Raw genomic sequence first — 25,566 nt, forward strand, 5'->3', positions numbered from 1 at the left:
CAGTCTGTTAATTTTGCTGGGTGCAACTGGCCTTATTAGCAATTTACGAGTCCAGATAGGCGCGCCATCTATTGTTTTTACGAGCATGTTAAATCTTCCGGCACGCTTCACTAGATGTCGCTAGCTATTAGTATTGTTGGTTAAAATGAGTAATTTTCGTTTGTCAGGAATTGAAGACGATGATGTCCCAGTCGGCGGAGCTGCGGCGCGCGCTGGAGGCGGCCGTGCGCGCCGCGCCGCCCGCGCGCCGCGCGCCGCCGCGCCCCGCCTTCCCTCCGCGCGCCGCGCCGCCCCCCACCATACAGCTCCGGACCGACTTCAGCGACTTTAGATAACTTCGCCTTCCCTAACTAAACTACGCCAGTATGTCACTCTACATTGACTACCTATTGGAAAACAAGTACTCCCTTGACTTCTGTTATGCGTCTTTAGAAAAAAAAAGTATAAAGCCTAAACAAGTATACGCCCAGATAGAAGTAAAGCATCGTCTAAAAGTAAGCGAACATAACTTGAACTAATAATGACAGTTAAGTACATACCGTAAAATGGGGTGAGTAGGGATTACGAGGGCAGTTGGGTTATGAATGGGATGAGGAGGGATGACAGAGGGGTGCGTTGGTTTTTACAGGCTACTGCTGCGTAAATTATATATTCTATTAACAAATCAAGCTATTATAATGTTCATAATTGCAGTGTCGATCCAACAATTTTCAAAACTCGCTTTAGTATGAAATCCCTCCTCATCCATGCTACGGGGTGAGCTGGAATTTCCTACTATTTCGTATTTATCTTTAAAGATATGAAATAGAACTATACAAAATCATAAAAAAACTAAAATTACAAATGTATAAAAACCAGTTTGCCACATGCAAAAAAAGTTTTATTGAGGTTTGAATGTCAGTTTTGTCCCTACTCACCCCATTTTACAGTACACAAAGTGATAGCACGTGGAGTATTAAGAAACTTAATTTATAGGTGGAATTGGGACTAAAACGTGACCACATCTTCGAATGACGAAAATATATGAATTGGTCTGAGGATTTCTGAGTCGGTTAGTAGGTATAAGAAAAGGACCAGTGGTGATAATCAAAATGTAACACAGCAGACTGGGTTAAATAAAAAGTAAGCATTACACAGACTGCTATTACTTAGCAAATTACTTGTAGAAACCGCAAGCCAGGGTTTTAGAGAAAAATATCCAGTGATTATAAATAGTCATGAAATGCAATAGGTAATTCATACTTACGCGAAAATATTAAAGTTATCAAAATTTATGTAAAGCGATCATTAGAAATTTAATTATTAATCCAGATCTCTTTCTTAGTGTTTATAATTTTATCGAACGTAAAAATAAACAACTATTAGGTTGTTTAAGCATAATTTAGTGAAAATGCCAAGGGAGCTGAGAGTAGACCACGATGAAGGACTAAACTGTTATTGCCTAATTGTTTCTAGAAAACTATGAGTTATTTGGCATCGTTGTTCTGGATCTGCATGTGGCAAAAGTATCATAATTAATTGTAAGTTAAATTGAGGCTAGAGATGCTAACTGGCATACATTATCATTTTTAAAAGGAACAAAAATATCTCAGTTACAGACAATATTATTTATTTTTATAGTAAACATTCCAAACAGATCAAGCCTTCATTCAAGATTTCATTAATATTACTTATTACTGAGACCGCAACTAGATAAAATTAGTAATTAATAATTACTAATTTTATCTTGAAAATAGTAACTTCCTTTGCTTCCTTATTTAAATATGGAATGGTATATTCTGGTCTGTTCTCTTCCAACACAGAAATTATTCATTCCCATCTGTCACCGCTGATCATGTAAGGTGGGGCAGATAGATATATACACCTATAAAATACACATAATCTATTAAATGATTGATATTTTTAATCTAAATACTGCTTAGTGACATTATAGATAATATTTAATTGTTGAAAATTATAAGGAGTGTATCGAATGTTGAATGTGATGAAAAGTGAGGTAAATGTCGATGTTTTAACTGACAATATTTAATCAATTTATGACCATCGACATTTTATTTATACGTAATTGTAGAACAGTAGGTATAATGAAATTGATCACGACGTTGCAAGTATTGCATGTATTGCACGCTTAGTAACTAGCTGGAATCTCATGAGAAATTGTAAATTAGAAATTTACCAAATTTAATTATTTGTCTATGTTGGATTTCAACCTACATATTTTGTTATTTAACGTTTTGAATTAAGCTGTTTCTAGACTGACAAGTGTATCAAGAGACCTCAATATATGATAACAGTGGTGTATTCCCATCCGTCCCTGGTGGTCACAGATGGGAATAGTTTCATTCATGTCTGTCCCCGCCGGGAGCAGATGGGAATGAATCATTCCGATCTGTGTCCGCCCCCTGACCGGTGCGCGGGCGAATACACCAATATGCAAAGATGTAAAAACTTAGTACAATCCGTTTGCCGCTCATTGCCCTTTGTAATAAAGTTCTCAAGAGTTTCAGCAATTAGTGTGCTAATATGGTAGAAATTAACAAAATAATCAAAACTAATTACTGTGGTAGAGAATGAAATTCTGATTGCCAAATTTTTGTATGAAATAATTTTTCAACACTGCCTTTTATTATGCCCGATATTGAGTGTCGAATGCTAATTCTCGTGTATCTGTATTGTGTAAGTTTCATGTGTTAATGGAATTATTTATTTATAGATATTTTCAGTCATTAAATTATTTTAAGGCTTTTATTTAAATATACCATTTACCTAACAAATACTATTTTTATTAAACAACCAGTCCTTAAGTTTAGTAACAATAAAACTACAGAGTAAAATTCAAATTTATTTTATTTCATTGATTAATTGCAATTATGTGCTTGTTTCCATAGCTGCGTCATCTTCAGATAATACTGATTTTTCATTACTGCTAACTTCCGCTTTGGATTTCTTGTCTGAAAATAATAAGGTATGAATGAATGAATAAGAATACAAAACAATATACTTAATGACTATACCATTTTGAAGTATTTAACATTACAAATTCGGCAAGGACGGGGTAGTAACAACGCTATCATTTGTCTATCAATTGGATTTGTAGAAGTACTTAGTTGAGGCAGACAAGTTGAGGCGTAATAGTCACTGTAATAAATAGAAATTTGCTCGCAGACCATACTACGAATGAATGTATCTTTGCTGCAAGTTACGACCCAGGTCAATGTGCAAATCGCTTACCCTCCATGGCGATCGAAACACAACTCACTGTCGCACTAATAAGGAAGCGTGATAGAGATACACAAAGCGTTTCGTTGTCGTAGCGATAACGATTATCACCTTGGCTAGGCCAGCAGTTTCCTATATTGTCGCCTTATTGGAGAACTCACCTCTAAGGAAAAGAGGCGGCAGCGTCGCAACGGTGAGGTAGCCGGTGTGTCCCGGCGTGCTCGGCGGCCACGCACCCACCACGTAGTTCGTGTCTGATGTCGGCTTCTCGTCTACTGGGTTCTCAGAGCTCTGGAAACAAATAGTTCTCGCGTTAAGAAATGAACGGAAAAAAAATGTACGAATATTAAGCTAAGTTTGAATCTCAAGAGATACCTACGAAAAAATAAAATGGCTAGGAAGGTAACAAGGTCAGGGTGCGTAGCCAACGTGCGTGCGTGCCGTGCGTTAACGTTCCGTAGCGAATGAAACGCAACTGTCACTGTCGCACTAATGCGGAAGAGTGATAGAGATCACTACGCTACGGAGCGTTAACGGTTGGCACTTTGTCTCAGCACCAAGGACACCTAGGTGTCTATTAACCCTTAAATGCATAGTGTTGCCAAATGTCTACAAAGCATTAGACAGCTCACAGACTTTAGAAATCTAATCATAATTTTTAGTCCTTTATTATTATTTAGACCGTAAATGAATACACTTTCAAATGTTTTATTCAAATCTGCGCAGTATTTTAGTTTTAAAAAATTACATTAGTTTTAAGACAAAACTGCGGAAAATTTGGAAAATCTCGAAAAGTTAGTGATTTTTAGTATGTGATTTAGGCGGTTTTTCGGGGTTTGCAATTATTTTATATTTAAAATCATTATCATAGGTATATCACAAATAGTGTACCTTTCTGATAGTAGTAAGATTTTTCATATATCTCTTACTGAAAATTATATATTTACATAAATATGATTTAGCCTAAGTGAATTCTAACACTGATTTAGCAGTAAAACCGATGTTTTATTATTTTTCCCAGAATCAGTAAACAATTGTGTAACACATATATAAATTTCAGGCAAAAAGAAAAAATCATGCATTTAAGAGTTAAAATCTATGGTTAGTTCAATACCCGAAGGGTGCCTATGGAATCCCTATAGATAAGCCCTAACGTCCTGTCGGTCCGTCTGTTAAAACTTCATCCCCTCCCATCGGGCCCTTAAAACGCGAATGCCGCTTTTTTAGCATTACATTCGTACAATAATAACTAAGGAAGGAAATGATTATACACTACCTTTTCCCCCGCTAATTTAAATTGACACTGACTGACCTATGTAGTCCATATCGTATCTTTAAGTTCGAATCGGGCCGTTAGTATTTTGATTGATATTTCGTCCATATCTTATCAATACATTTTTTTTATTATGATTAATAGTTACAATTACATGAATTACAGGTTAACAAAGCTCCACTAAACTACATTTAGTTGACTGTGAAATCAGGTATCAGTCACACTTTTTACTTGGTTATATTTCCTATTATATTACATTACAGTATTCTGAAAGGCAGAGCATTTAAAACATAACTTTTTAGGGTCCTCCGGGCAAAGTGTTCAGCAAAAAAGGACTAGGGCTTCCAATACCGGGATCCCGGTATCCCGTATTTTTAAAAGCATTTTCAATACCGGTATTTTGAAATGCAATACCGGGTTCCCGGTATTTTCACAAACAAGGGAAATATGTAGTATAAACCCTTTATATCTATTAGAATGGTCACATTTGGCTGTATCAACACGGAACACGCATCTAACTGGCATATACCCCTCATTTTATTATTGAAACAAGATCGTTGCTGTGCGTCGGATAAATATTTGGTGGTTAGTGGTGGATGAATTCTGAAGTTTTCTGGGTGATGAATATGATAATAGTGACATTAATATAATTAGTTCTTAAAATTTTATCAAACATAAAAGAAAAGAGCAAGACAGTGTATAAACCAATTTTGGTGGAAATTTGATGAAAAGTTGGTTAAGTTGGACTAACAATGTGACTGGTGAAGTCAACATGTTGGATAAAATTATTGCCCATCTGGAGTGTGAAATTATTACAGATGGCGACATTGATTGTTTAAGGCCAGTCCAGACGCTATTATGATTTTTGACCAATTTGATCAGAAAAGAAATTGGCGTCGATCTCATCCAGCATCCACACGTATACAATTTAATCACCAATTTTAGATTTTTGGTGAATTCGAGGGCTCGTGGTTTAAAAAAATGTCCCCAAATGTGCATCTAGTATGCGGTATCGTCGGAAGTTGGTATTCTTGCGTTCGTGCCTTCATTTGATCGATCATAATCTTACAATCGAATAAAGTGGAATCGGCGAGCCAATTTCATTTTTGCGTCCACACCTGATATGGTCAGAATTTTCTGAAATGTTTAATTAGATTGGCGAAAAATTGTTCCCGCTTGAATGGGCCTTTATCGTTTTACTAAAAGCTTTTAATTAGGATATATGTGGTTTTACAGTGAGCCTTTTTAATTCCCGTTTTTAATAAAACTATACATTTTTAAGCGATTCGTCTTCAATGCCGGGATCCCGGTATTGATGAAGACAGTTTCGGTATTAATACCGGTATTGTGAGAAGTCCGGTATTTGGAAGCCCTAATAAGGGCACACGTTTTTCAAGTGGCCTATCTTCAAACATACTTTTATATACATATTATAAAAAGCCTAGCCTAAGAAAAGAGATAAATAAAGGAAATAATAATAATTAGTGGTAGTAATTAGTCACTAGGTAAGTACTACATTACTACATATTTGCCAGCGGAGAGTGCCCTGGTGTTATGACTTAATATGATTGACTAGTTCCAGATGTTCTTGGCTGCCAAGGCTGTTTAAGGCTAATTAGGATAAGTGGTTCGTGAGGCTAACATATATTTAAAGTTTTAACTGAGAAAATTAACTGTAAGTAGTATTTTAGTTTATCAATTTCAACGTAACGTAATAAACCCACATAATAATCAAATGTCCAATTAAAAAACTAACCAACCAGTTAATATTTCAATCTTAGGTTAATGTCGTAATTCGTCGCAAATAGCTACACGAATGAGTATGTTTGTATAAAATAACAACCATGGGTGTGCCAATTTTAAAGACGCGGTATCTGACAGGCTCGCATAATTTACGCGAGTTAATTAAGCCCGAGATGCTAGCACGGTGTGTTACTCAAATTCCGATAGAATTGTGCAATAAAATGGTAGGAATGGTAAAAGCATATGGCATGCTTTGAATCAGTAGCGAGAGAGAAGACAAGACGGAATACCTAAGACAATAGGTACATGTATTATCATGCTTGGACAGGCAGGCTTGCTTGCTTATGTTGGCAAACAGGCGATGAGTGTGACGGGATGACGCCATGCGTCACAGTGTTAAACGTGTAAAAACCAACAGACGTGAACAACTACCAATACAAGAATTTTATCTATCATGCTAGGCAGCTAGGCACAGGATTACTATGTTGCTAAATAGGCGATGACGATGAGTGTGACGGGATGACGCCATGCGTCACAGAGTGCTAAACGTGTAAGACTAACAGACGTGAATTACCGCCGATACCCCATTAGCGGCTGTCGACCGAATACGTGCTTGATGGTGCGGTACAAATGGTACAATCCTATTGAAAATCCCAATAGATGATTACAATAGATATTTTATAACACATATATAATAAATTAACGTATAATTTTAGAATTAAGATGTCATATCGGTAGATATACAACATGTATCTGAACGTAAAGCAATTACTCAAACCCATTAGTGTTTAGGTCATACTGAGCAACTTTTACTATGGGATCAACACCGAAATCGCGAAAAAAATTTGGCTGTTTCATACATTTTTCTGGTCTGATGTTGAAATTGCCTATGGGAGAGTTAAATTATTTTCTTTTTCACGATTCCGGGGTTGGTCCCATAGTAAAAGTTGCTCAGTACGTAAACATTAACGGGTTTAAGTAATTTTTTTTCAGATACATACTGTATACAGCTTTTTTATTCAATACCTAGTTTTATTTTAAATTTTTACAGTGCTTATAGTATTCTTCACATAGCTTGAGTTATGTTATTAAGCGTTCTGGCATTACTATTACTTAAGTACATGATTAGTAGGTGGTTTAACGACCGAACTATTAAGAGGGGAATAATATTTATGAATCGATTTTTAATTTCTAATTTGTATCTAAATTTCGTATGATACAACTATTTGGATATAATCCGTGAATACTGTGAAGTTTTCTTTTGAGATGTTGAAAGCATATGGATTGCGGGAGAAGAAATCAGAAGAACGTCTTCATTAAATTAATATTATGATAATAATATAATATTTTATTGCACACTACAAAATAAAAGTTACAGAGAATTCATTGGAGTCTAACAGTGTAGGTATCAACAGGCGGACTTATCGCTAAACAGCGATCTCTTCCAGACAACCTTCAGATAGCGAAACGGTGATAGTTAAGCGTACGGGTGGTGCAAAAACAAAAGAAAACATAATAATTGCAAAATGAAAAACAAGACAAAATTAATAATAAAATACATAAACTACAACTATACACTAAATCATACACTACACAAATTACTACATACAATTTATATATGTCAGGTATCCAAAACAACCGCGAGTTATAAGGAGAACACAAAAGGTTTAAGATTTAGATAAATATATTTATTAATATAAATCATACAAACTAAACCAACAGCGTTTGGGTATAGGAAATGTTGTCATTCATGCATATCTCTTCCACGTAAGAAATTCAAATCGAAACTGAATCTCTTGGATAGTTGTAAATTCCTAAAACTATTTAATTTAAATTCAGAATAACATTTCAAAATAATCTCCTTCTTATACTATACAATGGCACTGTCTCGTTCCGTTCCAAGCATTGGTCAATCTCAAATGGTCGGGTTCAAATCCTGGTAAGGGCATTTATTCGTGTGATGAGCATGGATATTTGTTCCTGAGTCATGGGTGTTTTCTATGTATTTAAGTATTTATAAATATTTATATATTATATACATCGTTGTCTAAGTACCCTCAACACAAGCCTTATTGAGCTTACTGTGGGACTTAGTCAATTTGTGTAATAATGTCCTATAATATTTATTTATTTATTATTTATCTCACATGTAGATATATTACTACATTAGAAGCATAGGTTTAGTGGTGCCACTTGTGTACCCGCTGATACCGCAAGGGGGTCAGGGCGGGGAATGCAATTGTCGATGTCACGGGGCTCGCGCGACCTTCGCACCATCGCAGCCGGTATTCCACGTGGATCATGAGAATCAAACAAACGCTGTCACAGGTGTTTCGATAATCAGGGGAGATCTATACCTACACTATGCCTTCTATGTTTATGGTGCACATCTCACATCTACGAGTATTACCGGTTAATATGAATGAGGACAAGTGTTCCGCGTAGACCTAAGAGGTTTAAGTTAACACACAATTTTACCGAGCTTAATAGAGGTGTCAGTGACACACATAGTTTCGTGGCTCGCAGGTATATTTATATTATACCCCAGTTATCCGAGAAGATAAAATTTTAACAGTAGCAAGCCCATTGTATATCATTTAACAATGTTTAGTCATATTTATAATATTGTAAGGATAGGTATATTTATTGCAACGGTAGATACATTTATTGGTAAACTGCAATGCTAACATACCTGTAAATAATTATTAAAAAAGCTACGCTACAATGAAGATATTGTGTAAGCTTTGAATTAATTCAAACAGCAAAGGCAGCATTTAACGGTACTGTTAGGTTTTAAATGACAGGCGAGCGGTGGCGCCTTCTAATGACAGAGCGGAGATGTCCTCTCATCTCGAGGGATTACTAAATGCAGTACATTACATGGGGTGTAGGTATTGCACAGCTTTTGTTTGTAAAACCTTGGATGGAGCGAAAGTACAATTGCAGCTGCATTCTGTGCTATTGAAATTGTATAAAATTATAGTAAGGTTTACCCTGGAAATTGGTTGTCATGAGTTCCCGTCGTTCAGTATCGTCGCAAGTGCCATTTCATTTTCATTTCAGTTAGCTGTTAGCTTAGTACGCTAAACTTACAAGAAATAATCACGGTAGTCATCATATCTCTTAATTCACAGTGATTAAATATATAGTAAACAATTACTTATTTATGTTTTCATTCTACGTTGATAAATAATACCTAACATAATACTTGCAACTGCGGCGAAGATCATACAAATGTTTTATGTATTATTCTACGAATCAAATAAATAACACCGCATCAAGCTCATTCTGGTAGGTACGAGTAGGTAAGACATGTTCACATGTCAGGCTTTTTATTCAGTAGTAATCTTTGTCTATTAACGTTTTTTTCTACACATACATAATTCCGAAACAATACGGAACAAATTATGCCTTCATTCTTCAAACAGCCACTTAGTGCTGATCTTTAAAATGACTAATAAAAACATTTGTTCGGATTTCCTCTTTCTATTGACGTTTGATTACAGCAAAAACCCGTGAAGATAACTTCCTCTTATGTACAAAGGGGCATATAGTACGTGCGAATACCTAAGTACCGTCCTAATAGTGATGGCGGACCTTGACAGAGTTGTGGTGAAGATTGCCACTAATTGAGCAGAGCCTGTATCCGTACGACCGCAGTTTGAACTTAACTGACCTTGGCCTGGTGGTGGCTAAAATGCTACGTTTGTATTGCTGAGTGGTTAGGAAAAAAGGTTTAGATCTAAGGTATGCTAGGAGTTTTATTCTAAACTGTAGGTAATAATTTAATTATAGTAAGATGGTATTATATAGGTATTTATTTATTGGGTTTCTAATATTTATTATCAAATTAACATAAAAGTACTTATAGTTACCTATTGCAGGATTTAAAACATTCAAATTATGTTCAATCATTCAGTCAAACAATCATTTTCCTCAGTAACACAACAGAAAAACCACAAAATAAATCTTTGAAAAACAACATAATAAGCGAAATCATTGCAATGTGCGCAGACGCACCGCAATTATGTAACATAAATCCGAAGTGCGTGATCGATGGACGATGCTACGAAAATGCAACTACAACTCGCCAGGCCAGTTTAAGCGCATTGATCAATTGCTTCTCATTTATTTAAAAGTCACAATTCGAATTGATACGTTGAATAAAATTTGTTAAGCAAAGAAACTGGCCGATAAATATTCATTTAAAGACATGACTAAGTACAAATCTGATCCAAATTAATAGGACCAAGCTACAACCTACAACCGCCTAATGCTGCTGAACGAACATTAAGTCGAGATTAAAACATAAAACCTTCATGCTGTCAACACAGAATTTAACCTCACCACTGGATGACATGTTGAAAAAGAACAAAAAATAAAAAAGAATAACGAGCAAAGAGGCGCATTAAGAATTGAGATAAGAGAGACGAACGAGCACTCAAGACGCGCGCGGCCACTTTATTATTTATTGACACTCAGAATAATTATACTTGCCGGTTGGCCCGTGCCGAAAATGCCGGACTAAGAGTGTCAAAGACCCTAATGCCATCAATCTGGAGATATATCTTTTACGCTAAATGTTCGCTACTAAGGTTTTGGAACATATGTTTACTTTAATTTTAACAGATATTTTCGACCAGAACTTTATCAGACAATTAGCCATACCTATTGATGTTTCTAAAAAATTATGCTGAAATGTATATGTATAGTACAAGCCTGTAGATAAAATTTAATTATAATATTTCAGTAAACAATCATTAACTATAGAGATAGAAAAGTGTTCACAGTATATTTTTAACATATAAGTACCTAAGGTGCAAACAAATTAGCTACCAATATTTTTACCGCTGATAGTAGTCGGTTCCTGGAGTGTATTTAAGTATGAAACATACTTAAATATTTTTTATGTTTTTTGGGAGAAAATTGGAAAACATAACTATGTAAAAACACCGTGTTAATGTCACCATCTCTTAAAATATGTGTAGTGTCATTAAAGTCCTCTTGCTAATCAAAACACCTCCATTATTCTTAACAAATCTCACCAAAACAAAATATTTAAAAAATAATAAATGACCACAAAATGACGCAGCTGCCAAACACTTGCAAGAAGCCTTATCAGAGCCATGTTGGTGTCTCCATAACTGTCAGGGATTGATAAATACTCGTTTGAATTTAGACGTCCATATTGGAGAAAAATAAAAAACATCGGTAGCAGTCCGTACATGTAGGCATAAGATAAGTTACACGCGAGAAACAAATGAGTCAGAATTTGTTTTAGGTTTTGAATATTGAATTGAATTTTACTGGGAACACATGACTGTCTATAAAATGTTGTTAGGTAGTACAGTCAGCATCAAAAGTAGCGGATCAAACAAGGTTTCAAAAGTATCTACCATTCTGTAACAACTTAACAAAAGTTGGTGGTTCTATATGTAGAGCAATTTAGACTGTAAAAGAAAGTAAATTTTAGAGAATTTCCTTTATTGGGAATAGTTATCTAGAATATCAGATACTTTTGGCGCGTTGTTTCATCCGCTACCATTGATGCTGACTGTACTAATACTAGGTATTATCTACAGATATTATTCATCACAGACGATACTGACACGTATATTTCAGCAACATAAAGTAAGGAGGAAATAAATGAGAGAAAATCTGTTCTATGTATTTCTTTATTCTGCTGAATTACTGGAATATTTTGCTGTTAAAAAAATGGTAAAATATTAACATTCTTTTTTGCGTTTGCTTCCAATGAAAGTCATCTACGTAAGTGTCGGAAGTAGACTATGTGTTGTGTAGGTTTACTAAACCGGTGGCAATGGATCGATTCCTTTTTTCAATTTTCCACAACACTAAAAGCTCCATATTTCGACACAGCGCGTGATTCATGCGATCCCATTATTGACAGCCAGCGGTAATGGCGATTGATATACGCGCAGTTTAATCGATGCTTGCGCAATCAATCCATCGATCCCGCGCATCGAGCTGTATCCTTCGGCTTCGTATTGATCTTTTAATGTTTCAGTGCAGTAAGTATGTCCTGATTATGTAACACGATTTGATATACTTGGTTATAATATTTTATCAAGTCTTAACCACTCATTATAAAAAATCTTGAAACGAATTAAGGATAGGTTAATGTCATACGTTGAACTTTTAATTTCGCTCTAAATACCAATACTCACATATATTTTAAACCTCTTTATATAATAAAATACCTTAAGAAATAAACCTATGCGTGAAACATCCCTATAAACCGGGCGGGCAGAACAATGGAAGTGCAAATCATCTGTGTTGGCAGGAAAAAGCGGTAATTTCACGGGTGTTCAAGCGGCCCGGGCACGTGTTCGGTGTGACATTCCGTGCGTGCCTGATACTGGCCACAGCCAGTTAATTCTGACCTTTCCGAGCCTTTTTGTCAAAAGGTTTATGTAATAAAATAAAACGTATAACCATGATTGTTGTATGCATGATTGCTGTCTTGATTTTATGATGAAATAGAACCTTGTTTAGACGTTTGTATATGTACCGTGTCTTCTTTAAGACAGCATTTTTTCTTCTTTTGATACGATTATTTCATGATGAAAAATGTTCATCAAGCTTACTGGAAATTGAATAAGCCCCATTTAAGAAAAAAAAATGTAAGTTGTCAACCATTAGGACCTAGACCCGACCCTAAGTCGCCGCTGAAATTGTTAGCAGAAGACCATATAACTAATGTGCGAAAATACTCAAGAATTTGAATCATCTGGTACTTTTAAATCCGTTAGTTGAAGCCTGTTAAACGTAAGAAATAATCAATTGAGAAATTATTTATAGCTAGGCATTTAAATTTATATACGCAGTTACGTGATTACTTTAGTGCCAATTAAACAACGCAACGCAGAAAATATACATAGGTTAACATTCATGTCCGAATAAGCCAACTAACTCTATTGTTGATTTTAAATCTTATATAAAGGCTTTTGTATACTTCTAGGCTTCTATATATATAGAGTTATAATGTAGTTGATTATTTGTATCTTATTATATATTTCGTGGGCACATTTCTGACGATTGCACATCAATTCGGTTCGATTTTGCTGACATTTCGGGTTATTTGATACACGTTTTGTACCCACTTCTATCATATAGACACCCCGAAACCCGCTATCAAAATTTTCGCCACTTACACTGTGTATTCATTCACGAAAGTAAATGGGATATGCTTGTACCCTCTAGAATATTAGGGAATATTTCGAGAGCGTGTTATAGTTGAATTACTTTTAGAAAATTTGGCAGGAGAGAAAAAAATATTTTTGAGGGGAGCATTCAAAAGAGATATAATAAGCATTGACCAGCTTGCCTGCCCAGCCACTTTGCACCACTTATCTGAACACTCCCGCCGAAATCTTAAATTATCCGTGTATGAAAGCTCATAATACTATACGTTTAAATTTGCATTAAAATCCTTTCAGCCAAATAGCATTAAACAGTTCGCGACTGTGACAAAATTATCTTGAACACGTTTAATGTCGGATTTGAGAGGAATATGTTTTTATCAGGTATATACAGAGTTCCTTAAGTTTGTAAGCACTATAAGTATTCTACAGTTTAAGGTTACTCTTACTTGTAACGTATAGTGTTCGACAAAAATCCTGATGCTTACTTCTGTCAATGCTAAAAAAGTTAGCATCAGGTATAAAATTATCTACCTCTAAGTATATCAAGTGGAGATTATTTTTGCGGTACTTCAGAAGTTTTAACAGGTGACTCTGCGGTTTTAGTATGTTGTGACAAGCCGCACTTACATTCTTAGAGCGTTAAATCTTCTAGTAAATAGAAAATTTAACGAAAATTGGCGTTTTTCGTAAGCAAAAGAACTTCCCCAGGTTTAAAGTCACCCGCCAATGGTTTAGGCAGAGTGAAATAAATTTACGAATACAAATGACGGAACCTCAGTATAAATTAAAACATTTACTGACTCAACAATCGTGGGCATTTCGTCCTTATAGCTTCCGATGCTAAGGTTAAGTAAAGGTTTGATTGATTTCTGGTTTTAAAATTAACATTTTTAAACTGCCCGCTTCTGACCACATATGCAGCATGCACACATGGTTATAAATCAAACTGAAAGCGTTTGGATTAAAGTTGGTTTTTCAAAAACAAGATTTAGTTGGGCGCTTGCGAATGTTAAGTTGTTTAATTTTTAACAGTGCATTGGCTAACGTGTCTTATAACAAATTGACTGTCAAAGTTCACATGAGTTTTTGGAAAGAATTGATTGTAATTAATCGGAGTTGTCAATTTGTTTTGATCGCGTAAAGGGAGGCTGATGTCATGGACCTTGACTCTTTAACCCTGTTACATGTGCCTAATCGTAATATTAGATGTAAATGCTGTGAACAGATTGATGAATGATAATAATAATTAAATGTAATCGCTTTGGTAAATTAATTGCCGGTTTAATTTTTTATACAGGTATTACGTGGTGGATATATTTAAAACGATTTACAGATATTAAATGAGCAATATTTGCATACATCTAATTTTGTAATCGTGTTTACGATTAACGCGTTTTCAAATTCGAAGAATCTGAATATGAGTAGCTAAGTATCAAGGAGAGCCGCAAAATATTAAATCAGCTCTTTGAATTTTATTGATCGTAAATGAATAAAGTAAAAAAAAACTGACTAAACAACGATCAATATTAGATAAGTCGACTCAGTAGAATTGTACAAATTTTGCCACTGGGCTGCCCATTAACAAACAAATAAATAAACAGTCGATTAACACCCATCGAGTCGATAAAACGGCACGTGAGACCCCCCGCGTACCAATAATGCGATTATACGAGCCATGTATCGATTCTTCATCATTCGTATCGATTATCGGCCGTTTTCACCGCAGTGTGGATGTCAAAGCCTGACGCTATTAAAAGTGTATCGAGCGTAATCGCGTCAAGTTTTGTTCTTTATTAATCCCTTTTGTAACAGACTGGTTTAAACCTCTGTGATGGTTAATGAAATGAACAAGCGTGAACATCAATATGGATGTTTTGTAATATCTGACGTAGCTTCATGAGCTGTCCAAGGTACGAGTACGTTGAATCATAATCACTATTTTTTTAAATTTCATATTTTCCGTTGTTGGAAAATGTGACATTATAATTCATTACAGTAATTAAAATGTAGAAAAGTACCTAGTTTTCTTTATAATAAACATCACATTTAATCGAAAATCGGTTAACGCCGTTTCTGCCTGACCGAGGAACAAATTAACTTCATAATTTATACTATATAGTCTGTCAAGACATTTGCGCCAGCAGTAGAAAAAAGCGGCAAATTTAAAAAATCAGGGCGCGAGCGCGAAGAGGTTTCGTCCCATAGAAACTTCCAAGTTTCGCGCCTTTTTCTACGGACAAAGTTGTTTGACAGGCTGCATGCAGGATACGACTTGCACATAAAACGTTTATAGAGTCTAGGCGGAAAGAGAAGAGTCGTGGAATGTATGGGGCCCCATACATTCCACGACTCCTTTCTTTCCGCATAGACCCTAAAAGGGATGATGATGCTACTGAAAAGCCGACGTGCTTGACTATGGCCAATTTTTTTTTCTATGTTACAGTAAAGACTCAACGAACTGGCAAAAAGTATTTTGTCATAGTTCCAAGAAACGAGATTCGTTGTACGGTTATAAACACGTACCTACGTAATGAAAGGATTCGCAGAATATAAATTTTGAGACCGAAATAAGCTCTGTTCTCATTTTAAATTAAATTTATTTATCCATTTATTTTCATACTTTGACCATGTGATATGTAGATAATGATGTCAGTGATTGGATTACTCAGTCATTTAAATTGAAAAAAATTAATCGATTTAAAATATTAGTAATTTCAGTAAATGACAGAAAATACTGGTAACAGCAATTAATGAAAAGCCAATAGCGTAAAAGTATTGAAATACAAAAAAATAGGATATTATGCATGTAAGTCAAGATTTTTAGATGTCTATAAACATTTGGAAATTTATACAATAATAAGTTTTTGGCAAAAATTTCATTTTAGATACAAGCTTTTATCGCTGACTGTACTTCTTTTTCCACAAGCAACTAATACTCATCGAGACAATTCTAACAACCCCAAACACGATTATTGTTGCGAATGCAACTTTTTATTAATATAAAACTATTCATAATGCAGTAACTAAACACAACTGCCGGGCTCGGCGTGTATTCAGAAGCTTTTTCTAAAACACCAATGGCAGCGCCCCACATATGTTTTATTGCGGCTAATCATAAGTACCCCCTAAATTTAAAACCATTTTATAGTGTTAAATTCTTGCAAAATCACTCTTTCATCAACCTGCAAGCAACTTTGCTTTCTGCTTTTAACCGTTTTGACAAGAACCCTTTGTATTGTCATCCGATTCACATTATGCAAAATTTCAGTTCGATCGGAAATTGGGTCAAATTTAGCTTCCAAGAATGTGGAAACTTTAAAGAGTAATATGTACTCTAGAACGTTGTACGATACACGTGCGAATATATAATTCGCAACTCGTGTCGATTTAAAACACTCCCTTCGGTCGTGTTTTATTTTAATTTATCACCACTCGTTGCGAATTTCCTTTTCTGCACTTGTATCGTAAATAACTATTGATACAACGTTGTTTCGGCAATAATTAAGAATTTAATTACTGAACTCGATAACTATATGTGATGTGACAGTAGACCAGCAGCGGTATCATGGTCGTGTTTTTGTCACTTGTCATATCATGCGTCACGTTCGCACTTACGTATTTGTTAGAGCGTGACAGGTAGGGTGACAAATGATAGACAGCCGACCATCTTAGCCCTGCTGACTCATTTCTATTTTATACAAGAATTTTGAGGCCTTAACGGCCATTCAAAAATTGCCATAGCGGACGGTATTTCACGTCCACACGGCGGGGTATTGGTAAAGTTTTCAACTAGCAATAATCGCACCTCGGATTAACCTCATTGGTTACGATATTGCCTCTGCGCAAAGTTAACATTGAGTCGAGTAATCTGTCGATACCCCCCGTCAGGGGGGTATGAGGGGCCGCTACCGCACAATGGCTGCGGCGGCTGTCGCGGGTCGCTTCCCCACCGACTGGTGGGGTGGTCGAGTGGCCGTCATTTTGGGGACGGTGTGGGTTGCTGGTTAACATTGAAGACGAATGTAAGCCGTCTGGTGAAACTACGGCGAACAAACGATAGCGCCATCTAACTCGACGCCAGCGCCATCTGTTGGCGTATGATGTAACTAATATCGTAGGTTTTCTCATATCAGCGTAGTTATTAAATTATATGTATATAATTATTTGAAGTATTTTTAATTTTATGCTTATATTAAGCACCTACAAACACAAAATAGGTACCTAAGATACAAGTATTAGTATATTAGTAACTAAATAGGTACATGAAATATGTTTAGAGCCAATTATAATTTTTGCTTACAAGATTTTGTATTTTATGTAAATATGTTTAGAGCCAATTATAATTTTTGCTTACAAGATTTTGTATTTTATGTGGACTATTCTAAACCATATTTGTATGTTTAGATTATTCAAGTACTTTATTATCTTATTTTTATATTATATGCTTTTTCCATTTAGCTCAGGTTCGTTGTATTTTCCAACTATTCCGTGAAGACAAACCAAGAAGATGGAGTGACAATATAAAATACAATCAAGATAATAAACAACCATCACTTCATTTTTCCATTAATAATTATTAAGTAGTGCTAAAGGTCAATCCAGATTACTGATATCTGAATTTTAGCAATTATTTATGTAACTATTTAACAAAGACCATGGAGCTACGAGCTTATACTGAAATTAAATCCGTCGTTTAAAAAAAGCTGACTTAACAAAATTTCCGTGTAATAGTGTCCAGGTGGGCGCGAAAATGCTTGCACGTAGCGTCTTCTCAGAGGAGGTTATGAATGGGGCTGGCCGCTGTCACGACCGCGTATTGTGGCTTTTTGTCCCGGCTGCTTCCGTGGTGTCGGAGGTCGGCTGACCGGGCCCTTCTCCAATGTCTCCGGTCAAATTACGTTTCAATTTAGAAGTTTTTTAAAAATATAAATACTTACCTGTTTATTAATCAACATTTGCTTTATGCTCGTTTTTATTTTAAGCAATTGAGGCCGATAATGGATAAATTAAGACTAATACAAAATAATCTTATTTTCTAAACAACACATTCAGGTGTGATCCCCAAATCAACTTATTTACTCGTAATTTTACCGTCTAAGGAAAATACTCTATAAGCAAAACGCTTTAACCTTAACTCCTTAAAGTTAAAAAATAACAACATAAATTCCTCAAATGTGACGTTTTCAACTAAAAGGTACTGGTTGATTTCAAATTAAAACTCTGGAAATAGCGCCTTATTGACAAACGACAGTAAGTACCCTTTTGGTTGAAAATGGCACAAATTATAGTATTAACTATTAAATTTGGAGAGTCTCATTTACAATTCGCTAGTACAAAAAATATTATAACAATTTGACAAATATCAGTCGCTAAATTTATAAACTTGATATTTGCAATATAAAACACCTAACTCTTAATTGATATTGTCACATTAAATTTTATTTAAGTCGACAATTAAGTAGTCGTAACGATAAAAGGTATAGATGATCGTTCAAAATGGGCAACATAGCAGCTTTTTGCTACTTAACAGCTTAAAGTAAATTTCGACACGGAACCATTGGCCAACGCCAGGTCGTCGGTCGTCAGTCGTGACCCGATGCGCTCCATCGGTCACGATGTCAGCCAGTCTATCTGTTCCCAACTACTGAATGAGATAGTTGCCCCAACAAAAACTATTTCCACTAAATTCTCAAAAGAAAGCCGAAAACATTGCTAGTTAACCGTGCAATCACGATAGCTACGTAATTTTAGTTCTTTAAAGATTGAATTGTTATTTTTTTGCCGATTGGGGAAAATATGACAAACGGTTCCAATATAACAAAACATCATTTGAACAAAAATTTGTAAAATTAAGATACTCACGATATTTAGTTTACATGTTTATTGGAAAAAATAGTTTTTCTGAGAATTATAACTTTCATAACAATAATTTAAAAAAAGACCTAATATTTACTAAATTATCCTTCGAAACATTAAGATAGAGGTAGTCCTTGTTTAAAAGTTTGTCCCCTCTGTTACCAAACATCACAAACATGCCACATTCATTCCCTCCGTGTATTACCTATTATGTAATTCAAAATCTGCAGCTAATTTCAGTAATTCTACAAGCTTACGTGACCGTGGCCTCTGTAATTAGATAGTAAGCTCTAATTCCATGTCGCGGCCATGACATGTAATCGTAATCAATAGAATGATAGCAATCTTCATCCTTGAGCAACACGTCCCGACAATTAATGCGGCTTGGAGACTTGAGACAATGGTGGCCAAATGAACTGATTTGGTTGCGTAAGACAAATGATGGTAGCCATCAGATGATAGAAAAATACGGTTATTAATTACGAATATATATTTAACATGTTACTTATTTAAGGTAGGTACCTTATATTATTTTATGCCTGAAATCATTTCTACAGTTGTATTTTTTCCCGCTCGAAAAGACACCTCGTATTTACTACAAATACTACATTTTAGTGTCATGTTTTTTTCTTTCTCCTGAACTTTTTAAACTATTATGAACTAGTCATTCTAACCTTTAATATAAACACCATACTCATTACTGAACTGCCGAGACAACGCGAGGAAGAAGACTCATTACTGAACTGTCAGCGACCAATATTTAGATTATAATAATAAATATAAAACGTAATAATGAATTAAAGTAGGTACTAACTAACGAGATATTTTACTACAGGGCATACGCGTGTTTTGGCGTAATAAACAAATGGCTATAAACACTCATGAATGTCAGAATAATAAAAACATCGACCTGTCAACTTCATCAAGCGTTTAAATTGGAAGTTGATTAAAAACACGTATCAAATTGCAAATAAAAAACTCGCGCAATAAATATTGCTGTGCATTGCAATTACAATAAACAAGGTACATTGAACACTTTTAGAAGTAAAATGTGAAAACGGGTAATTAAATCTGTTGCATTTTGAATCTTATATGTTTTAGAATGAAGTCTAGAATAGAAGTAGCTGAAGGCTGATATTTGGTTGTTTGTTCGGTGAAGAGCGTGGTGCGCGCAATAAAGCTCGCGTCATATCCGCGTGCACGCACGCAGCCTGTCACAGCGACACATTTCAATTGCGGGAGCATTATCCGCGATAGCGCTATCAGTTGTTGGTAGTACAAGTTAAGAGAGCAAAGTGGTTGTTCAACAGTTTATTAGTTAAATTACAATCCTATAAGGACTTAAGAGCAAAAAAAGGTATAAAATGGCTATCATTGCCTATCTCAAAAGAGATCCCTTTTTTTCTCTTTGATCCCTATAGTTAGATGAGAGAAGTGTATATTATCTTCGTGGAATTGTGTTTGAAATCTGCACAAGGAAACAAGTGCCTACAGCTAGGCGACTTAAAAGCTATAAATTGTTAACGTAATTACGAAGTGGCAAAGAATTTGCTTAATAACTGTGGGTTTATGAGTTCATAAAATAATAATTGCCGATAAATTTAAACTTGTCTCAATTACAAAGGTATAAAACGAATAAATCTAATATATTGTAGATATATAAGCAACTACAGGCCCGTCGCGAATTCACCGGAGTGGGCTAGTTTAGTACCATATGTTCAATTACTTCTTGGCTTACCCATGGCATTTTTCTCGTTTCATCATCCTATAGTTATACTAATATACTCATTTACCTTAACTATTCGAACGTCCGATATTTTATTTTTAAGTAACAAAATACAGTAACCATGAATGTGTAAGTGGCGTAAAGCTCGACTACTCCTTTTTTCCATGTTTGGTAGTTTCTGATGATTATCTGAAATGATGGCGTTATCGTTACTAACTTGTTAATAATAGACTAATTAAAATGCAATGTAAATATTGTACCATACCCAAAAATAACACAATAGGACCAGGGGGCCGGAGCGGGTCACGAACCCATAGGTGAACCAGTTTTGGGGTCGCCAGCTACCGACGCAACGTGTGGGTCATAGGTATCGTTAGGGCGCTATAGTGCAACATGGTGGTGGCATTTATGGCTCTAGTTTACGAAATACGAAATTATTGGTCTGTAAAATGTGATACAGGCAGCTGCATAGAAAGTTGTATGTACAGTTAACATCAATAGTAACGGATGAAACAACGCGCCAAAAGTATCTGATATTCCGGATAACTTTTCCAAATATACTTAGGATAAATCTCTAAAATTCACGTTCAAAAGTATATCTTTTACAGTCTAAATTGTTCTACATATAGAACCATCACTTTTTGTTAAGCTGTTACTGACTGTACTTACATGAAAGGGAGTATGAAAGTTCCGTAACATTCTCAACGGCAATAGAATTCTAGGTTTAGGTTCGTTAATTGCCATTGCATAAAAAACGGCGTATCAAATGCTTGATAGTGTTTAAAAGTCTAGACATATCTTGAACTTATAAGCTCATATCAATTCATAAATAAAGCATATACAGTTTTGTTACGTAGTAAAATAGACAGCGAGGGATGATGGTTAAGGAGGGCTATCCGCTGTTTACGCTAGCTCCACCTATTGAGTTGACTATCAATCAGGAGTTGGAATTGTTTGTTATTTAGAGGAAACAGCGCTATTAAGAGAAAATAGGCCGACAAGAATGTTGTAAATAAAATCATTATATTTCTTGATGTGGCATTTTGTCGTTAAATAATTGAATAAAAATGGAATAATGTTTATGAGTGTTTTGGAATTTGATACCGTTTGATAATCAAAAAATATATTTTGTCGATTATGAAATACTTTAAGTGTTGATGATACAAATTATTATTAATCGTTTTAAAATATTATGTACTGTTTCACCCGAGAAGAAATAGGAAACTACTGCCAAATGTTATAAATACTAAGTACCACCAGCGCCATCTAGTAAACTTTGATAGTAAACATGCTGCTCATATGGTATAAAAACTTTATTTAAAATATGCAGTACATATATTTTAATTTGAAACGACTCTAGGAAAGCCGGTCTTATCTAAGTATGTATAAACAAACCGATGAATTGGATTAATTTCAAACTTATATACCCTTGCAAGCAAAGTATGAGGTGAGGGCTAACGCGTTTAATTCCGCTAGGGGCGCTAGTGTAGACGGAGGTCTTTCGAAATGGCAAATGCATAGTATTTGTGGGGGGTTATAAGCCTTTTTATCGCGATTTTTCAATCCTTATTCGTAATTTGTTTTGATTGTTCATGGTAAACTTTTTTTTCATTATAGCTCAATATATTATAGCGGTTTAAAAAATTGCCAACTAAAATATATGTAAAAATAAACAGGTTTAAAAAACGGCAAATTTAGATTTTAAAATACTTTTGTGTAAGAATGTATTATTATTTTTTAAATAAGCGTAGCCGAATTTTGAGAGCTATTTTTCTGGACCACCATCTACAGTGGCGCCATCTGGTAAGCACAAAAACGGTAGCCCTCATTAGTTCACGTGTTTGGCTTCTACGCTCAATAACTTTTCCAATTTGCATGCAATCCTGCATTCCTGAAAAATGATTCTAGGCATAAAATAGTATCAAATCAAAGCTAATACGAATAATATAACCTATTGTATAACACCCAATTTTTATTTGTTTTAGGCTTGCGACTGTATTGCCACCCATATTATGTAGATCCTATAAAAGGAAGCAATCCATCGTACGTCCAGTTTATTTGGAGCATACCCTTAGTTGTTACGATTAAGTTGTTTAAATCTAGCTTTTATAAAAAGGCGATACGGAAACAATACAATCGCAATCCAATTATTTTCCAAATCTTCAGATAACGGTTGACGGTTGTAATAATGGCTTCCAAAATTGAATGATTAATTCAGTAATTATCAAAGTGGCCGTGTAAACATAATATTGCTCCACTTTCATTCGTGATCAATGGATATATATATCAGTAATTTCTATCCGGTCTGTCTGTCCGAGCTCCATTGTTTTCTCGACTCTATCAATCACAATTACGGATGTGGCTTAATCACGTTTATACTATTAATTGATTTTAATACGACCAAGGTTAAGAAGTTTATTTCCATAAGTCGTAGGCAATGGCATGCTGGGAATTTTGCAGATCCGTGAAGGGGTAACGGAGAAGTTATATGCCATCTGGTTGGTCCTTAAGTAGGCTAATTTAAAAAAGAAGTCATACGGTAATCCTTCTTAAACTCCTGGGCTCAGGAAGTAAAGCCTAACTACAAAACAGGCCACATAGTCCAAGTTACCCGCTATACTTGGTTTGAGTAACACAAGTATTACTTTATCAAGATAGGCATTGTTACAGTTATGGTGTCCAATAGATAGTATCGCTAAAGCTGCTAGGTGTTGCCTAACTTTACAAATAGGTGTATTGAATAAAACAACAAAACATAGGTGGACGACGTTATTTCAATAACAAACCAAACAAGTCACGAATAACTTGCTAACACGTAATATAATTTTAGCGAACTGTTAGAATTGAATCAGAAAATCTGTAGTGGAACACTTTCTTAATCTTGATAATTAACGTACGAGTATTAATTGTGCGTTTTAAATTTTCACACATTTTATTCAGCCGCGGAATATTTATTGGATATTCATTTTCATGCAGTAAATGGGCTGAAAAAGAACGTACAATTACTTTCTTGCAAGGTACCTATAACTTCCTTACACAGTTACCTTCGTATTGACCCAGTTCCCGATTTCCGATTGAGCTGAAAATGTGCATACATATTTAGGTAAGTTGGGTGCAGTCCAGTGCACCTTAAGCTTCTGCTACACACCACACAGATACGTTACTCAGACGATGTCCTAAAATTCCTAAATGAACTTGCACAAATATATATTATACATATAATATTTCCTTACGGTTTCACTATTTTGTCAATTGTGGCTTTGTTTAAAGGCCCGCCTTGTAAAACCAATCAATGAAACTGCGCCTATCGATAGAATATTAACAATAATTCAGATTAGAGCCTAACCAGTCCTATGCAATAATAATATTCCGTATTAGCTTTAATTGCTTCAAAGACGAATGTATATTCCTTGTAACCCAATACAAAATTAAAACGCTCTACAAACAAACACAAACCGAGTGTGAACGAGTGACAGCTAACAAAACGCAACGAATGTCACACAGGCGAAATAAATCGAGTAAGGGAATAATGCATTTCCACTGCTTACTTTCCGAGGCTCCTATCTCTCTCCCGCATAGTTTTTATATTTAAACCTTATTCGGACGCTTGAAGGTTCGTTTTAAACCGGGGTATATGCTAAGGTGTGAGCTTCGGAGAGTATTGGGTAGATTTCGCTCGTCCCCGTTTTCGACTCGGTGTTCTAGGGCGCTGCATCTTGATACGGTTTCGTGGGAACACTTTGAACATTCGAGCTCTAATTTATTGCCTAGCCGTGGTACAGGCGACTGACGACTCTATCCGTGCAGAAATGAAAACGCCTAAATCTAGAGCGATGTGTATGTCTCCCTTTGGAATGTGTAGTGAATGTTTTTAGTATAAAGCTTCGTTGTTTTAGAGGACTTGTGTTTCCAATGTCTGATCGTGATGTTTCGTTTAAGTCAAAAATAAATGGCGACATAAACAACAATGTACATGTATGTATGAGTGTAATGTAAGTAGGTATGTATTTGTGTCTGTTGGTGGCCGGGGTTTTGAAGGGGTTAAAAACTTCGTTTTGAAGGAAATATTTATAGGCCGCTAGTATACTACTTGATCGATGCGACCAAACAAAGATTTGTGAGAAACTGCGCAACACTGCCAAGTATCGTGTCATTTATTTCATTCACACGGCGCACATCAGTAAATCAGATTACTAAATCGTATAACCCTCGCTTACTAGCTTCGGGGGCATAAATAAATACGAACGTGCCAAATGCAGCACGACCTGCAGCGCACTAGTTAATTTAAACGACAGTTGCATCGTCAAAGTGCTTGCCAAAATCACGTAGCTTACTTTCTTATGCCAAGGATATAAAAGCTGTTTTTGAACGTTATGTTTTGAAGAGTGATTGGGTTGGATTTAAGCGACACTTTACAAGTGTTTAGCCGGGGATTTTAGATAGTGTTGGAACATCTGAAGTGTTTCATTAAAATAGATTAATTGTTGAAATTTGCAACATCGTTTTGACTTAAGACTTGTTTACTTGTCTTTTCACTATTATTCTATTTTTCAAGTATTATGCATTGTACAAGGCGCAGTTCG

At 35.4% G+C, this 25,566-nt stretch overlaps 2 protein-coding genes and 1 non-coding gene across 3 annotated transcripts in view; 1 reads left to right on the plus strand and 2 right to left on the minus strand.

The window, feature by feature from the left end:
- Positions 1-591, plus strand: part of LOC133533970 (HEAT repeat-containing protein 5B) — a 38,159-nt gene extending 37,568 nt beyond the window's left edge. Inside the window, exon 40 of the mRNA XM_061873063.1 lies at positions 168-591. Coding sequence (XP_061729047.1) covers positions 168-335 — 168 coding nt within the window. The 3' untranslated portion in view covers positions 336-591. The remainder of the gene's footprint in view (positions 1-167) is intronic.
- Positions 592-2,829: 2,238 nt separating this feature from the next.
- LOC133533961 (tRNA (adenine(58)-N(1))-methyltransferase catalytic subunit TRMT61A) overlaps positions 2,830-25,566 on the minus strand; it is an 88,728-nt gene continuing 65,991 nt past the window's right edge. The window contains exons 6-7 of the mRNA XM_061873053.1: positions 3,381-3,510; positions 2,830-2,951 (exon numbers count right to left, since the gene is read on the minus strand). Of these exons, the coding sequence (XP_061729037.1) occupies positions 2,869-2,951; positions 3,381-3,510 (213 nt within the window). The 3' untranslated portion in view covers positions 2,830-2,868. The remainder of the gene's footprint in view (positions 2,952-3,380; positions 3,511-25,566) is intronic.
- Positions 17,113-17,251, minus strand: LOC133515660 (U4 spliceosomal RNA). Its single transcript, XR_009799059.1, has one exon. It is a non-coding gene; the product is annotated as a U4 spliceosomal RNA (small nuclear RNA).

The sequence above is a fragment of the Cydia pomonella genome, chromosome 2 (assembly GCF_033807575.1).
Source record: "Cydia pomonella isolate Wapato2018A chromosome 2, ilCydPomo1, whole genome shotgun sequence".
In the NCBI taxonomy this organism is placed as follows: domain Eukaryota; kingdom Metazoa; phylum Arthropoda; class Insecta; order Lepidoptera; family Tortricidae; genus Cydia; species Cydia pomonella.